General features: G+C 39.0%; 1 protein-coding gene across 1 annotated transcript in view; it reads right to left on the bottom strand.

Moving 5' to 3' along the window:
• Positions 1-19,493, bottom strand: part of LOC139445013 (CXXC-type zinc finger protein 1-like) — a 101,457-nt gene that overhangs the window by 26,926 nt on the left and 55,038 nt on the right. The window contains exons 9-11 of the mRNA XM_071226072.1: positions 19,116-19,235; positions 18,839-19,011; positions 1,815-2,022 (exon numbers count right to left, since the gene is read on the bottom strand). Of these exons, the coding sequence (XP_071082173.1) occupies positions 1,815-2,022; positions 18,839-19,011; positions 19,116-19,235 (501 nt within the window). The remainder of the gene's footprint in view (positions 1-1,814; positions 2,023-18,838; positions 19,012-19,115; positions 19,236-19,493) is intronic.

The following is a 19,493-nucleotide window of genomic DNA, read 5'->3' as shown; positions in this document are numbered from 1 at the left end:
GTTCGGATTTATGACTGGTATTTCCGGGGTTATGTGCTTGCGGGGATCAGCTGATAATGTTTTTTGAGATGGGGAAAAACATCTGTCGGTGTAAAACCTGAGCTTATTCAAAATGTAAGTACATTTTTGGGAGCCATGCGTTACCATGCGCTATAACCAAGTTAGCGGTTTATTGAAAGGCACAAGAGCGGGGAAACGCTGTACTTGAGATTTGCGTTCCGTATCGTCACCTATCGATAAATGGGTCCACGTTTATCATATATAATATGATAAGTCAAGTATCGCGATGCATCGGAATATCGGCATATCGTTTGATCCTTACTTGGGACTCCCAATAGACGACTACAAATGAGTTCGAGACTGTACATGCTAAAAAAGAAGCAGCCCCTTTATCACAACTTGAAGAAGATTATTTCTTGTGTAAAACATGGCCATCAGTTGACCCAAGAAGGAGAACTAATTTACAAATGACCATTCCAAGCAATGATGATAGCTCAACACCTTACAAATTCAATGCACCATCCAAAGGATGACATGTACCAATTTCTCCAAATAAAAATAAACACTTCTTGAGTTATCATGGACATAATATATATTTGAGAGTGAATTTGGCCTTCAACATCAGTCCTTCAAGATCATTCCCAAGAGCTATCCAGAATATATGGGAGTCCTGATGTTATGGACAAATAATCATTACTATTGCTGGTCATGTTACATGAGGACATTCATTTACTAATAATTAAATTTTCGTTGTGTTCATGGAAATTCCTGCATTCTGATTAGCTGAATTGGTCACGTGTTATTGCATTCATTTCCCAATGAATGTAAAAAATTAAGCCACGCCCACCGCTGTGCACTACTTTTATTACTGCGGAATGTCGGGGAATCCCAATATTACAGTCGAGGGAATTCCCTTTCTGCTCACGTGTATCGTCATGCACAGGTCATTTAGCGACTTTCATGCATATTCATTGTCCAAACTACCCTTTGAAACCGAAGGCCGAGAATGAATGAAACAGCAAACGTGCAGGCTCGCTCGCCAGTTTTTTTTCCCGCTCGCCTCGGTTCAACTTTCATGTCTTCGCGTTTCATTTCTAACTAAAATTTCTCCAACTGTTTTACCGTAATCAGAGAAGTAATGTTTGAATCACGCAGTAAATGACCATGTTATTTGAAACAGCCGCCTTCTCTCGGACATATTTCTTCCGGTTCGTTACAGTCTGACTGTTGCAAGTCTTTTCGCCTCTTGCCTTAATTGACAGGTCAAATGAACATTGTTTTAATCCCACTCTCCGTTGATTGGCTACTGACTATGTAGGCGTGTCAAGTTATGTGCATAAATTAAACGATCACCTGATTCATGTCACGCCACTGTATGTATTCCTACACCTGGAATGTTCATCAATGCCGTCATTTTTGTCTGTTTTGATATATGCAACTGTTTTGGGTTAAACTATTGTAGATAATACATGTTTTACGTTGTCGAATTTAATTATAAGCATTGACTGTGTATTTTTTTCGGTTCATTGAGGTATGAATCGAAAAACCGATGTGCAAACTTTTGTAAGAATCCGCTACGCGGATTCATACAGTTTGCACATCGGTTTTTCGATTCATACCTCAATGAACCGAAAAAAATACACAGTCAATCCTTAATTAAGGGAGATATACCAAAAAGTTGGGAGTTACTCTACAGGAGCTACAGATACTGATAGCTTGTGTTGTAATGGTCTGTTGATGATGTCACAACCTCACTCAAAATGGTGACCTTCTTAAACAGTTGATAGTTCAACCCCTGTTGACAGATGACCTACTGTTTGTTCCGGGTCTAAGGTGGAATGTTTGGCCCGCTCAATGATGGCATCCAACTCTTGATGCTTCAGGTCAAGGTCACCCAATTTCTGTCTGGCATCTAACTGTTGTCCTCGGATTTCTTCCAGCGCTTTTTTGTTGTTTTCTTCTGCTACACAAGGACTGCTCTGCCATTGCTGGATACGACTCGGCAAAATTTCATAGATTCGACTGAAAAGACATTGTGGCAAAATCCCAATTTCTAATGCAATCTGATTTAAGTTAACTTCTACAAATGCTGGACCTTTCTATGAGTGTCTCTTAATAATGTATGCTGTGAAGAGTAACTTTTTAAAGATATGTTAACAGACTTAGAATAAAAAAGTACCAAAGAGTAACTTATCTCAAAAATAAGTAGAAAGGTGTGATTACATCCAGTTAAAATAACATAAGACATTTTCTGTGAATGACTCATATTAGTCCAGTAGAAACTGCTGATAACCTGGATATTTAGTAAAAGCAGATTTTAGTGTGAAATGACATTGAAGCATCTCATTAAACACGATAAAAAACCTTGGAAAAAATTACTTTTTGGCTTCTTTATTAATCGGGGTCATTTGTGACAATTCATCACACTTTTGGCTCTAGTGAAATTGATCCACGTTCAATATAATGATCAATGCAGCGCAGTGAATGATATTCAATTGGCAACCTTTATCTGGTATACATTGAAACAAGACTAAATATACTGAGATTCAAGAATTGTATTTCTAAGCTGTACATATACAATTCAATATATAGTATCTGAAAATATGACAGTACATGAATTTGGATATTCTTGATAGTAGGCTTATCCTGACACAACACTTTGCAGTTGAACCCCTTGCCCTTGGTTAGCATTCAGAGTTATCTGTCTTTGATGCCTCAAAACCTTCTCATCAGCACAGCTTGATGTCCAAATGTGATGTTGCTGGGACAGTGCACCATTAAAGCACCCCGACAACACAGTCTGAGACTTGGCACATTTGTGATACATGATGCGGAACAGTCAACTACTGTGCCAATACAAGTGGTCCAAACTCATACAACCTCCAGGGGTATCCCTCAGATAATAGTTGAAGAAGGTACTGTCCTTTCACCCAAAACATCGCTTGATGACATCTCCAACTGAACATTTAACAGCGAACCCTGGGTCATGCAAGCTAGGGTTGTAATACCATGGGAATTGTGTACATGAGGATAATCCGATCCTATATGTTAGCTTGCTATCAGGATTGTCACCCTGAGTAAAAATGCCTCAGCTTTGGTCAAATACACTTGAGGAGGGAATAGCCATTTCCACTGCTTCTTGGTTGATTTTGTCACTTGTCTTGGTTTTTCCCATACACCTGTTAACAGCATGTTGCATTCAGGAAATCCATGCCCAGTTCGACAGGGACCAGATGCCAAGGTTCACATGGGCCTTAGGCAGCAGACGATCATCAAAGTTTCACAATATCACTGGTGTCATCAGTACTGGGTCATGGAGATACTGCTGACTTGTCATTATGTCCAGCATTTGCATGCAATACTTGGTATTGGGTCAAAGGCTGAAGTCTGTCTTACCTATCAATTCGTACTACGGTTGTAGGACCACCCCTAAGTCCCAGGATGCAGGTCTGAAGAGCTTCTTTTTCAGGTGTGAAGCTCCACAGTATAGCTGTTATCTACGGCATTGTATGGGACCTAAGAGCTGTTAGGCCTTAAGTGATGGCTACAAGTCTCTATGGCATCACCCTATCACATTTTGGCTGTTTGTAAAAATAGCAAGTAGTATGTGATAAACTGAGACATTGTCCACAGGGGATCCACCCCTTTGCCTTAAAGTAGAAATCCCTTAAAGGAAGAATCCCTTTGGTGGAATTCCTGTGTGCCCACACAATGGCCTGTGCTTCTTTGACAGTGCACCCACTAGCCATTAATAGCTTCAAGATGTGAAACATGCATAGCCAATGATCTTGGGCTTCCTGCATGGATTTTCAAGTCACTTCTACCTGGGTGGAAGTTTCATGCCTGATGTACCTAATATTCCTAATATTTTTAGAGCGAGTGAGTGAGTGAGTGAGTGAGTGAGTGAGTGAGTGAGTATGGTTTTATGCGGCTTTAAGCATATCATGGCGGGGGACACCAGAAATGGGCTTCACACATTGTACCCAAGTCGGGAATCAAACCGGGATCTTCGGCGTGACAGGTGAACGCTTTAACCACTAGAGTACCCGACCTCCCTAATATTTTTAGAGATATGATCCAGAAAAAATATGGTTATGGACCGATAGAGGGATGGACTGACAGACAAGCTGTTTACTATATCCATTCGTATTACATACTGGGGGCATAACAAACTAGAAATATAGATGCCACATCACACTGCCAAATAAGCCTTGAAAAAATGACGAATACCAAACTAAAAAACTATTTCTTATTTTTCTCGTAAGTTGGTAACTTTTCATCAATTTCACTTTGTCCAACATGTTTCATAAGATATTAAGCATAAATAGAGAATTGTAAAATATCTTTGTACTCATACTATAATTGATAAATACTGCAAGTAAACTTTTATTTTTTTTTTTTTGACATAACATGCTCCATCTTGGATGCTGCCATGACAGCACATACTACTAGATGGACAACGTATTAACATGATCAAATGCAGCATTCATCAAAAGTTGCAATGACCAAAATAAAGACCCCATTTCCCAAGGGTCGATTTTCGTATGGACTTTTTCCAGGCTTTATTGTCCTTGGTGAATCTCAGTTTCGGAGGAACTTGTTTGTTGTACGAAATGTCCAGGTTGAATTATTTTTATGTCATGTGTACTCGTCTTTAAGTGAAGGATAAAAAACGTTCTGAGGTCTTGATTGAAAATGTAAACCCGCCTGGGAGGGAAGATCCTAAGGGCCGAATTGAGATACGCAATAACGAGGATCTATATATGCGATATAACAGAACTATAAACGCATCCGTGAGCTATGTTGAGTGACGACTACAGGTGTCATGCACGTGCTGGTCGTGCACGCACGCATTGCCTGTGAGCGTCTCCGTCATAATGTGGAATTACAGTCGAGTTTCATTTAGTGGCAAAATGTGGGAGAGAGAGGAAGGTGACGATTTATTACTCACACAAACAAAAACTAAAAACGCAGATGACTGTGACGAAGAATGGCCCGATGAAGATGAATTTGTGTTTGAAAATGTCAACTTCAATTTAAGTGAAGAAAATCTAGTATTGCGGGGTGTTTTTGAAGGGTATGGAAGTCCTGGGGACTTACTGTGGACATCTTCCCGAGGCAAGAGAGTTAACTTAAAAAGTCCAGTTGCCACCCTTGCCGAACTAGGCTGGTATTACATTTTGGAGTTACATTTTGGCTGGACTAACGAGTCTATACATAGTCCAATCAAAATCGCGCACCGAAATCGAAATCTGGTTCGTAAACTGTCAAGCAGATTTCGGTCGATTGCAGGATTTGCAAAACATGTGCACCGCTAACTCCTTGTCAACAGATATTTTCTAAATCTTTTCATGTTTTTAATCAAGGTGCTCACGCGATTTGATGCATTTCGCGATGTAAGACACGTTTTATCACAATATAGATCTTGATTATCGATCAGATCGTCTTGACTGGGCGCCGCCGTTTTGTTTGAAACAAATGCAAGTGATACAAGATGTGGAATCTGACTGGTCAATAGGAGAGGCATAGAAGCCACATAACTCGTAATGGCCACTGGTGGCGCTCCGAGCGAGCCCAAGAATTCCAGCTTAGTTTGGCAAGGGTGGAAACTGAACTTTTATAGTCAGTTAACTCACTTGCCTCGGGAAGATGACTGTGGAAGACCCAGGGACTTGATCTGAAATATGTATCTTTTTATAACGATGAAAATCAAGTCCCCGGGTCTTCCACAGTAAGTCCGGGGTTTTCTAAGCAGGTAAAACCTCATGTGGGTCTTTCTCAAGTTTGAAGAAACCTAACGATCAATACAAATGAACACTCTGAGGTTTATAAATGTAGGATAAAACTTGTCAGAGGGTATCTATGAGATCTAAAACCCAAATCAAAGGGATAAAACCGAAAGGTGACACAAGCTTGGCATTTACACAGGATCCTGAGGATGAGGGGTTTAAATCTCATAAAATCATGAAGATAAGTGTTTTATCTAACTTATAAATAGAAAATAAAACTTTAACACAACAATTATCTACATTTTTATGTTTCAAACACACTTTCCATGAACCTTAGGAAACGGGTAAAAATCATACAGCCATGGTATCTCTCAAATCAGGAGAAAATGCTACACAGTGTAATACCTGAAGTTTGCTTTGTTTAAACTTCAAACGTGCAGCTTTCCCAGCACAGCGATAGTTTTCACACCTAATATATTTTGTTCATATGGACAGTTTGTATTAGTGACAAAGACTATTTATCATTTGACTCTAAAATGTGTGACAAATTCAGGGATGTATGAATCGCAGCTGAGTTTGAAAAATAGGTGATGTAACAGGCGTCTTATAACCAGCATACGTGAACATGGTTTTGTAAACATTGTCCAATATGGCGGAAAGTTAGTGTTAGTGTTTGCGTATTTTCCAAAACATTCTAAATGATTGAAGGGTTATCGGCCACATTTCACAATGATAATTGGTGATTTGAAAGAAAAAAAAAGAAGAGATATACCTGAGATCACCAATATACTATTTTTTTAATGAGATTTATGATGTTTCTAATTTTTCTTTTGGTCATTATCAGAAATTTTCCCTTGCATTAAATGAGATTAAATGACATCATAGGATAGGGAATTATATGTGTGTGTTATGTATTTTAAAGCTCTCAACGCTACTGTCGAACCAGTTCGACAGAGTCTGTCACTACCCGTGTTGCTACTGTCGAACCAGTTCAACAGGCGAATAGCATAAGGACACCCACAAACAAAACTCGCCATATCTATGTACCAAGAAGGCTTTACGTTACATTTGAATTACGTATGGCATGCATAAATGCTCAGCTTGCTCAATATCGAAACTTTCAGAAGTGTATTTACCTCAAAAAGAAAATATCGCAAGTTTAAAAAGTTTCAGCCAAACTTCGCGGCACACAACTACCAGAAACGGCCATTGTTGACTTTTGGCACTTCACGTTGGGCGGCATGCAGTCCGATATTTTCTTTATAATGTTATCATTTTTCACATTCGATCATAATTTATTGTTTGCTGACGAAGGAAAACACCCAAGTTCCTTAATTTCTAAAAATTAGCAATTTTTGAAGTTATTAATTATAAACAAAAACAATCTGAATCGTAACATCATCGATTGGATGAAACTTGTACGATCATGGCAACGGCGGTAAACAAACAACTCCACTTGCATAGTGATCCTGTAAGACTATTACAATAAATTTGTTACATCTAACTTAATTTTCTAGAATTATTGACTTGCATGTATAAATATGTGTAAAAAAAATATCATTTTTATAGAGTTTTCAAATGATTTCGTTTGATAAACTTTCGGACACATTGACAAGCCGACAAACGTCGGTGATACGTTTGGGCGTTGTAAGATAAAGGGTTAACTGTGACGTCATATACATGTACGTAATTGATGACGTAACACGCATGTACCACACCGGATGACGTAGTAAACTATTCCATGAACCCGCCATGCTTGTTGTTCAATATATTACATGGTGTCAGAAGTGGGCCGAATGGAGCAGTTACGAGCACCAAATGAACCAAATGAAGTTTTGAAGACAATCTAGCCGAGAACTGGAAATGATGGCTTCAAAGGTTTGAGTTTTACCTAACTGCCAGCGGAATCGCTGCAAAGTCAGAGGCCGTGAAGTGTGCGACCTTGCTACCCATGGCAGGAGAATCAGCCGTGCAGGTATTCAATTCGTTTGAATGGGCGAATGAAGGTGATGATAAAAAGTTTGACAGAGTTAAACAGAAGTTTCAACAATATTGTCAACAGAAGAAAAACTTGACTATAGAAAGACATGCATTCTTCACGAGATCACAGAAAGTCGGGGAAACTATAGACCAGTATGTGACAGATTTGAAAAACAAAGCTAAAAACTGTGAGTTTGCTGACTTAACCGAAGGGTTAATTAAAGACAAAATTGTCTGTGGTGTACAAAGTGACAGTATGAGGATGCGCTTATTGAGAGAACCTGACCTAACTTTGACTCGTACAGTTGACCTGTGCAGGGCTACTGAGGCAAGTGCACAACAATTAAAAGTTCTGAGTGAAGAACAAACAGGGAGTCAAAACGGTCATGCCATTTAAGCACGAGGCCGTGCACGAGGAGGCACACGTGAGACATGGAAGGACAAAAAGCAAAGATGACATTATGAAGACAGGCGAAATGCACAGTATCCAAGATGTAGGGTATGTGGCTATAATCACATGAAGGATAAATGCCCAGCTGCAGGAAGAATTTGTGACAAGTGCGGTGGCAGACACCACTTTGCAAGTATGTGCAAAGCAAGACAGCCTATGTCAGATAGACGAGACCGCCCTGACAACAAAAACAGACATGTACATGTTCTGGAGAATTCAGAGTCTGAAATTGAGGATTTTGACCAACTATTCATAGGAATGCTGGAGTCAGATTGTGAAAATGAGGACTGGAAAGAAACTCTGACAATAAACAAGAAACAGGTAGAGTTCAAGCTTGATACAGGGGCACAGTGTAATGTCATTTCCAAACGAGTGTAGGACAGTTTGAAACTAGTAGATGAACAGTTGTCAGAATCTCAAACAAGACTAGTTTCGTATTTTGGATATAAGACGGCCCCACTTGGACAATCAAAGCTAGAGCGCACACACAAGGGAATTGGTTACAAAATACTGTTCCAAGTTGTCAAAGACGACAGACCTAGCATTCTGGGAAAGAAAACATGTACAGAAATGAACTTGGTGCAACGCATACATGAAGTTGAGAGACCTGTGTTACCAAGTCCAGAGGTGAATAAAGATATCCTGGGAGAATTTCCAGAACTATTCAACGGACTGGGTTGTATGCCTGGAGAACATCACATTGAACTTTTGGATGATGTTACACCTGTTGTACATCCACCAAGAAAAGTGCCAGCAGCAATAATGGGTAAAGTAAAAACTGAGCTCAACCGAATGGAGAAGCTTGGTGTCTTTGTCAAACAGACAGAACCAACCAGCTGGGTGAACAGCATGGTTACTGTAGTCAAACCACACAAGACGCGCATATGTATTGATCCTAAAGATCTAAACAGGGCTGTGAAAAGAGAACACTATCCCATGAGAACTGTGGAAGAAATCATGTCACGCTTACCTGGTGCTAAAGTATTCACTGTTCTGGATGCTGAGTCCAGGTTCTGGCAGATCAAATTGGATCATGAAAGCTCCAAACTGTGCACCTTCAACACACCATGTGGTAGGTATCACTTCACAAGACTACCTTTCGGAGTTAAATCAGCTCCAGAGGTGTTCCAGCGAACAATGTCTCAGCTACTAGGGGGCCTTACTGGTGCAGAATGCATCGTTAATGATGTGCTAGTGTGGGGTATAGATGTACCGCAACATGATGAGAGACTGTATGCAGTCCTGAATAGGATACAGTCAAGTGGTCTGAAACTTAACAGATCAAAGTGCAAGTTAAGAATGACAGAAGTGTCATATGTTGGACATCTTCTGACAAAGGATGGACTTAAACCGGACCCTGAAAAAGGTGAAGGCTATTAGAGAAATGCCAGAGCCGGAAAACAAACATGACTTGATGAGATTCCTGGGTATGATTCAGTACCTAGGAAAATTTATAGCAAATCTCTCCAGTGAAACTGCACCTCTGAGGGAGTTGATGTCAAAAGACATTGCATGGCACTGGGAAGAACCCCAGAGAAAATGCTTCAAGAATTTAAAGAAACAAGTGACAGACACTCTGGTCCTTCAGTACTTCGATGTCACTCAACCAGTAACATTGTCAGTTGATGCCAGTTCCGAAGGACTAGGAGCAATGCTCATACAAGCTGAAAAGCCAGTTGCGTTTGCATCATGATCACTAACAAGTGCACAGAAGCGATATGCACAGATCGAGAAGGAGATGCTGGGAATCCTGCATGGGTGTGAGAAATTCCATCAATATATATATGGAAAACCTGTCCTCGTAGAAACAGACCACAAGCCCCTTGAAGCAATCTTTTGAAAACCATTGTGCCAGGCTCCACAAAGATTGCAGAGAATGTTGCTCCGTCTGCAGAAATATGATTTACAGGTTATTTACCATCCATGTAAAGAACTTATCGTTGCTGATGCTCTAAGCAGAGCATATCTCCCAGCTGATGACAATTGGTTCGATGAGACAGAGTTTGATGTGAACTTTATCTCACAGCTACCGTTGACTTCATCTAGAGTGGAGACCTTCAAGTTGGCCACAGCAGATGACCCGAATTGAAATCTGTCATTCTCATTGGTTGGTCGTCAGACAGGAAAGATGTTCCAGCTTGTGTACAAGACTTCTGGAATATTTGTGATGCACTGACTGTAGTTGGGGATCTAGTCTTCAAGGGAAACAAACTAGTTGTTCCAAGGGCACTGCAAGCAGAAATGCTACAGAAAATTCATGAAGCACACCAGGAATAACGAAACGCAAGCAACGAGCAAGAGATGAACTCTTCTGGATTGGAATGCACAAACATATCGAAGATTTTGTATCACAGTGTACAATCTGTAATGAAAACAAAAAGAGCGACACGAAAGAGCCACTGAAAAGCCATGACACACCAGAAAGACCATGGGCTAAAGTTGGTGCAGACTTGTTTGTATACAAAAACAGTGACTACCTGTTGTGTGTGGACTACTTTTCAAAGTACCCAGAAATTGTGAAACTTACTGACTTGTCAAGCAAAACTACAATCACAGCACTGAAGTCAGTCTTTGCTAGACACGGAATACCAGATGAAATCATGACAGACAACGGTCCACAATTTTCAAGTACTGAGTTTCGCAGATTTTCACAGGCATGGGAATTCACCCACATGACATGAAGCCCAAAATATCCACAATCGAATGGTCAAGCTGAAAGGTCAGTACAGACAGTCAAGATGATGTTGAAAAAGGCAGAGGCAAGTGGAAGAGATGTTTACTTGTCCCTTCTTGAGTACAGAAATACACCTGTTGACAAAGTGAACTTGTCGCCAGCACAGATGCTGATGGGCCGGCGCCTGAAGAACCCCTTGCCTGTGTCAAAAGCACTCCTCCAACCACAAGCACAAGATCACTCCCTGCTTTAAAGACAACTTGAATACAGGCAAGATCTACAAAAGTACTACTATGACAAAGGGAGCAGAGAGTTGTCTCCCCTGAATCCGGGACAATATGTCAGAGTACAGAAGAGCAGGTGGAATCCTGCTGTTGTGACAGCAGTCGACCCTTCACCAAGATCATACAAGGTGACAGCTAACAGTGGCAAAGCATAAAGACGAAATAGACGTCACATCAGAACAACAGCGGAAGACTTGGGCAACATGAAGGACAAGCAAGAAATCACTCCAGAGTTAGATGACACTAAAACAGTAAAGTCTGAAACCCAAGACATTCAAAAAGAAAATGCCATGGAAAACACAAAGCCAGTAACGACCAGTTCCCAGAAGATATCAAGATTGAACTGTTTATGTTCTCAGTTACCAGTTCAACATTCTATGTTCATGGACTTTAAAGTGTTAAAATTTAGTTTGTTTCACTTTCTGTAGAGGGGATATGTATGATAAAGGGTTAACCCTATCGTCAACAGTGACGTCATGTTTATGGACACTAAAGTGTTAAATTTCGTTTGTTTTCACTTTCAGAGGAAGGGAGATGTAAGATAAAGGGTTAACTGTGACGTCATACACATGTACGTAATTGATGACGTAACACGCATGTAACACACACGATGACGTAGTAAACTATTCCATGAACCCGCCATGCTTGTTGTTCAATATATTACAGGCGTGGCCTAACTCGCGATTTGTTTAGTTGAACAAAGTCAACAAACACTGCAAATAATGACAAATATTGGATGATACGCAAAATCTGAACTGATATACATTCTAGGTAAATCATTCAATACCAATATAATGCAGTTTACGGAAAATAATCGAAATACTTGCAATTTTAGCTATCATATCTAAAACAAAATATGCAAAAGTTGGTAAGCGATCATAAAACAAATTCCGAAATAGATTCAAATTCAAAAGAAAATACATAGTTTACTTTTTTTACAGCAACTGTTTACTATTTATTTATCTGGATAGCAGTCTTCACTCCTATTTGTTTCATATTTATTCGTGATTGCCGCCGGTGCATAACATCAAATTTGTAAGTCTAAATCCGAAACCGTAAAGGATTCCACGCTCGATGATTTGAAAATTATTTTCTGAAAACGATGGCAGCGGAGAGCGATATAACATGTTGATATGCCATAATAATAACAACAGAATATTGTTATTGGTTTGTCATTTAAAGAAGGACAATTTAGAATATTAAGGATTGTTTTTAAAACGTTTACTCCCCCTCCCCAATCTTCAGAATGGATGGAAGTAGGTACACACGTCGACTGGATGAATGTATGGCCTATGTGATTTTGTACCCAAACAAAATTGTACCCAAAGCACTTGATGATTTTGTACCCAAAAAAACTAAACTAAATCTGTTTGATCATATTTATTTTTTCATGTTTATTGCAAACAATGAGCTGAACATTTTGGTAAAACATTTCATCAAGTTCATAATATGACTAACCTAAATGTACGTGGTCCTTGAGTGTAGTCAGTCCACATTGGCACAACTCAAATTGACTGATTGTGATAGGAAAGTAATAAATTCTTGTCACTGGAGAAGAGGCCAGTAAATTGGTAAACCGTAAGGTAATTGTAGATCTAGCGTTTTGACAGAAAAGTGATAATAAATTAACTTGTGTAAGTTTGAAACTACAAAACTGTAATACAAAAATAATCTGGGCACAAAAGCATATACCTGTTTGGGTACAAACTCTCAAGACATTTTACGTACAAAAAAGCACATTTCAAATGGATTTCGTAGAACAATGGGATAAAAAAAAAGATATCTAATCAGTGGAATTCCTTTTCACATTTTAAACAAGTATTTGTTTACGTAACCAAGCTCAGGTAGACGGCTTATGTTTTGTCCTAAAAGTAGAAAAAAAAATATGGACACCTCAGAAATGAGGGCTTTTAAAGTTATAATTCTATCTAACTTGTGAGATGGTTTGACGTTGGTCCATCAAAGAAAAATCCTTATGAAATTTAAAAAGTAATTTATGCCAATAAACATTTCAAGCACTTATCCTAAGATTATTCAAGGAAGGACAAATGTGGGTTTTTTGTTATTGCAAATGCTTTTGTTTTTGGCATTTCTTGTTTCATGATGGCAAGGGCACTTTTATACACACCAACTGAGGAATTTGTGACACACCAGCTGATGAAGTTTGATACTGTGATTGCATATACAAGGGAAAAACAGGTTTGCAGCAGTACATGTATGCGAAAATTAACCACATAAGGTGACATAAAATCAGGGGGTGTGGCTAACAGGACAAAATACATCTGACAAAGGTAATCATGTATACAGGGACATTTCTTTTCAGTCCACCCAGAAGGCTGAGACACATAGAACATAAGGACCTATACTGACTGTATATTCAGAAACCCATTAAAATTATCAAGGATGTCAGATCCAAAGCTGGTGATGATCTGCATTTATTTGAATTTTTGTACATTATATTGACTGAAGACGAAAACCTGTTGATCACATTTCACAATGGTTCATATTCCTTCAGGGGACATGCATGAGTGTCACTGTCAAACACACGAGAGCATACTGCAACAAACCTGGAAAGTCCTGCCACACTAATTATACATTATTTCATTGGTGAGAACCCTGAAAAAATACATAAGGTAGGATATTTCCATGTACATTTCTCCAACAGAACGGAACTGCAAGACTTGTCAATGTATGTATATGTGCCCTATTCCTTTTTCAAAAGATAACATTCTCTTATAAATATATATATGGCTAACTCACCAGCTTAAGTGCCACCCTGGTTCTTGTGATTGAACAAACAAAAATATCATGTTCTGTTACAAGAAATTAATGTATCGTATTCATATTACAATTATATTTGAGAATTAGTTTTTTTGGAAACAAACAACTTCATACACAAGATTAATGTCCATATGAGTTGTGTATGTATAGGTTCATATAAGGATCTCATCTATTTCTATATTTTTTTTATGAAATACTTAACTTAAATAATGACATCAAATAGTTACTTATTCACATAATTTATGTTCAGGTGAAAGATAGCAATTGTTGAATAAAATATGTTTAAACTAAAGATAATAATTAAAGTCTGATCAGTTACACTGTGCTGATTCATTGACCTGTTGACCAATATTTAGTTTCCATACACATAATCTTTGTGGGAAAAATAGATACTAAATATAACTTAATATTTTAGAAGCTGTGAACAGATGTAAATAATTAAACATTAACAAATCTATCATCAATACGCAATCATGGCGGTCTCTATATTGATGGAATAAATTTTAAGATGATCCGTGAATTGTTGTAAAATCATGCTAGAATCGATAAATGTATTATAAAAGGAAACATTATTTAAATATCCCACATTTAATTAGAAACTAACACTGAAAATATGTATATCGCATTTTTTTAATATATACATCACCCACCTGCGTATATCCTATCATATTCGGCATCGCATGAATGCTATTTTGAAACACGTTTTGTCACGCCTATTTTCGCGCACCTGTTGTGGGGTGTGATCGTTGCCGATCGACGATTTCTATGGTGAGGTGAAATGGGGTTTAACGTCGCATCCAAGATTATTGCACTTATATAGCGACGTGCATGTACGTGTATGTGTTTGTGTGGCTGCTTGTACTAGTCCGGACTGATGCCGATTTATAGTGCTAGCTCACTGAGATACCATGCCGCAGTTTAACATGAATACCCCACTCAGACACAGTATACTGACTCCGAGCCGACCAGTCCTTGTTTTAGCCCCTTAATGCCGAGCGCCAGACAGGGTAACAACATGTACCATCTTTTAACGTCTATTGGTATGACGCGGTCGGGGATCGAACCCCGGACCTTCCGCTCTCCGGGCGGACGCTCTACCACTGGACCACGGAGGCGGTCCGATTTCTATGGACTTATTGCTTCACACACATACTTATTATAGTGAAAACAAAGTCATCAGCATGTACATCGCAGATACATGAATCATATCACTTTATATTCAACGTAACATGGAATGGTGATCCTTATATATCAACAAAAGTTCAAATAAAAGTTACCAAGAAACTTGCATGTGGCGTGTTGATTCATCGTCTCCTGTTTCCGGGTCACGGGAGCATGCAAGGTCAAATGGATTAAAAAAATATGCCAATTATATCGTGAAAATCACTTTGTAATTTCATGTTAGTGGTGATTACTGATAATATGTAGTGATTTGTGTTTATTCTGTATAATACAGGCAATTTTTTTCAAAATTGACTGTAATTGTTTTGTTTCCAAAGATTATCAGCAGACTACCCCTGTCTGTGACATCACATCCGGTGACCTTTGCACAAACTGAAATATTGCTGTCAGAATTTACGATCTTTATTTTCGTTTTTCTCTCGTCATATTAAACGGAAAATGACAAGTGAAACAATCTTTGATTGAGAAGATCGTCAACTTTCGCCAAGGCATATACATGTATGTCAAGATCACAGATAATCTTGTATATTTTAATTTTTATGTTAGTACTTCAGATAGATGTATTACGGTATGGTTACATTAGTATATTAAGCTTAGCGGGTTGTTTTTAGATATTGTCAGGTAATACTATGGGAACGGGTTAGGTTCAGGGAAGCGTGACGGGGTACGGCTGATAGCTGGGGAGTTAATTGGTGTAACAATAGGGAGGTCAGGGGTAGCTTGGGCTTTGGGGTCAGTTTAAATAGCGGGGCAGGGTAATAATTTGTACAGTCAGCCAGAATCAGCATGGTCATGTAAGGCATGGACTAATATTGTGGGAGACTTCTACTCTGGTTGGCGTAAGTTTTTACATTTATTGTTTCATGTTGAATTGTATTTTAGAGGATAGAATTTTGAGTTATGTATTTTTTCCAAACGTAATTATATACACATATTGATGGTAATAGCGTAAAGCCACTGTAACAAATAACCACAACATGATCAAAGTATAAACAGTTCAACTCAGTAATATGTAAATCGGAGTATTGGTGCATGGCTGTATGTATTGTGAGGTAGTGACACATACCTCAGTGACTGTAATTGCTTATATTACATTGTAGTGTCCCGGAACTGGCCGGTTAACCTTAGAGTGCGTAGGAGGGAAGAACCTCCGATATTACGTAGGAGGAAGTAACAACCTCCAACATCACGTAAGGAGAGAAGTTCTCCAACCCAACGTAAGGAGAGAAGTATCTTCGTTTCCGTGGGCACATCGTAGGATGAACACAGCCGTGGCATCCATGTAAACAGGCACCCCTAACTCCGTGGGGACAACATCGCCTGGGTGGAAAGATCACCATTCGTTATTACGAGGAAGAATTCTCGTATGAACTGCTCAATAACATCAGAGATTCTAAAGTTCTGTATAGAACTGTTGTGACAGTGACAGTGGAGTGGCTTTGTATCTTTTGGTGTGTTTTTTTGTGGTTGTGTGTTGTTGTTGTATATATATACACACACAAAGTTTTACTGTGTATTAGTTGTGTTATTCTTAGAATATTTGTATTAGTGTTAGTATTGTTAGAAGTAGACTATTAGTATTAGGATAGTGTATCGTGATAGTTGTATTATTAGTAGTAGACATTTGTACTGTTAGTATTAAGATATTAGTATTAATAGTAGGTGGTAGTATTGTTATCGGTAGGAGAAGCTAGTTTAGTTAGTTGTGTTAGTTAATTTGGTATTAGTTTGAATTTAGATATTGTTATTGGGATTTAAAATTACTTTAAGGGAGGGAATAAATCTGTATTACAACTTCATTTGTTTGTGGTTGATTCAAGACGTGACAATGTAGACAGTGTAAACTTTGTTGATATTAAAATAGCAACAAGTTATGCCGAGGTCGGGCGAAGCTCGCCATGTTTGATGTTCGAACGTCTGCTAGCATCATGACACGGTACTTGTATTTTCGTATATCGTAAATATTCAACCAAAACATATGAAATAAGGGAAGTAGTGCACTTTACCGGGGGCACTTTTTCAGATCCAATTAGCGCTGTGGGGGCTCGAATGCGCTTCGCCGGCTCATCAGCTCTGCTAATTAATGCGTTAATTAGCCGACGCTCTGCCACTGGACCACAGGCGCTATCACATGTAATCAGTGCTCAGGTCATTAGAATCCCCATTGACATGCATGCGTAATTCAGTAAACAATGAATTGCGCATGCGTGTGACGTCACTGCCCGCTCTCCCATTCATCTTTTCTTGAAACCACACCTGCAATTGTTTATGTCAACATGACCGACCAATGGGATTAACTGGATTAACGCTTGAAAAGGTAAGAATTTATGGCTAACCCTTGCCCAAAGCCAGCTGACCCTAATGACCGAAAAGGGGTTTTGGATCGTAAAGATGTGTAAGTTTCCCTAAGACCGAAAAATGGGTGTTGGATCGTAAAGTTGTGTAAGTTTCCCCGAGACCGAAAACGGGTGTTGGATCGTGAAGCGAGAGTCACCAGTGCGTGAGGCACGGTAACGGTATAACGAGACAGCGGTGGCACTATAGCGCGGTAATTGAGCGGATGGTAGAGCTCGGGCTGTGCCCGGTAAACTGCATTGTTGCCTGAACGGGTGTTTGATCGTAAAGATGTGTAAGTTTCCCTAAGACCGAGAACGGGTGTTTGATTGTAAAGATGTGTAAGTTTCCCTAAGACCGAGAACGGGTGTTTGATCGTAAAGACGTGTAAGTTTCCCTAAGACCGAGAACGGGTGTTTGATCGTAAAGATGTGTAAGTTTCCCTAAGACCGAGAACGGGTGTTTGATTGTAAAGATGTGTAAGTTTCCCTAAGACCGAGAACAGGTGTTCGATTGTAAAGTTGTGTAAGTTTCCCTAAGACCGAAAACGGGTGTTGGATTGTGAAGCGAGAGTCATCAGAGCGTGAGGCACGGTAACGGTATAACGAGACAGCGGTGGCACTATAGCGCGGTAATTGAGCGGATGGTAGAGCTCGGGCTGTGCCCGGTAAACTGCATTGTTGCCGAAATAAGGATTGGTGAATATTTATGAGTCATTTATTGTTTCCTGCAAATTCGTTAACGTGACATGTTAGATTAACTCGAATGTTCGTATTTCTGCAACTGACATGGTGACCTCGAATTTTTTTTTTCTTTTTCTGTTTGATGTTTTAATCATAAATTTACAGAAATGGTTCATAATTTACCATCGCGCTGTTATTCACCAATAAAAAAACATAGAAACATAGAAATTATACTCAGTTAAAATTAAGATATCCGAGATCTGATTATTGAAATCAATTTGCACAAATTTAACTATCTAAAAAGGTTCCTAACATGAACGTAAACCACCTTCAATAACGCAATTCAGGCAAGATGACGAAAATATACAAATTTTGTGTTCGCTTTGGTCTTTACCTTGGTATTTTTGAAAACATCAGGATTTTTTTACATAGTAATGTGTATTTTTCTATCAGGAATAAATGTGCAAAATATTTCTTCAATTGGCCCTTGTATAATGAAGCACCAACTGTTTGAAGTCACCCACCCTCTTCACAGCGTCTTATGCTAAAATTAATCCAGCAGGCAGGGCTGAGAAGTGTGAAAACAATTCAGCAGGCTAAAGGTATTAACTGTATTCGACTTCAAAGTTGGGGTAAACAAAAAGGTTAGAAAAAAAAAAGTTAGAAATATGTGATACCTGAGTAGAACCATAAAAACTAATGATAGTTTCATGCTTCTAGTGTTTAAATGTGTTACTTACCTCTTGGCAAGCTTGAGGCCACAATCATCAGAGCAGTATTTGGAGCTGGGTCGAGCTGCCTCCGTACAACCTGGTCCATAACACTGCCTTGCCTCCTCTTCCTCTATGTCAACAAAGTCTTCAACATCAGTGTAGCGGCGTTTCAAGGACGACACAGATTTCTCTTTCAATTTCTGTGAGAAGAATTAATATAAAGCAAGTGCTGACGAATACATTTGTGTTGGTATGATACCTTTGTTGTGATATAAGATTATTCTGATGGAAATGTTTTACATACCACTCCCTTTTTTGATGGTGAATGTTTGTGTTTTTCTTTCTTCTTCTCCTTCCTTTTGTCCTTCTTTACTTTTTTGCGAGGGGAGCCAGTATCAGATGAACTTGATCGCCTATCACGGGCCTGAGATGATTAGAGAATTCATAAGCTTTGAGAAAATATGTGAACTTAACCAAGGCTTGTAGGAACTTTAAATTATAGCTCTTATGGAATTATGAGCATGTTTATAATGACAATAAAATAACCATGCATAGTTCTTGCTACTTGCATGTATTACTTTACTTATGTTTAATTTTGTTGGTGTATGTGTGCTATCTTGCGGTTAGCATCAGTTTGCCAATCAGGCATTGTTTACATTAGTGACGACAGAACTGGCTGTGA

This window comes from Haliotis cracherodii, unplaced genomic scaffold (genome assembly GCF_022045235.1).
Source record: "Haliotis cracherodii isolate W230 unplaced genomic scaffold, xgHalCrac1.p SCAF_6, whole genome shotgun sequence".
In the NCBI taxonomy this organism is placed as follows: domain Eukaryota; kingdom Metazoa; phylum Mollusca; class Gastropoda; order Lepetellida; family Haliotidae; genus Haliotis; species Haliotis cracherodii.
This window is presented reverse-complemented; position numbering and strand designations above follow the sequence as displayed.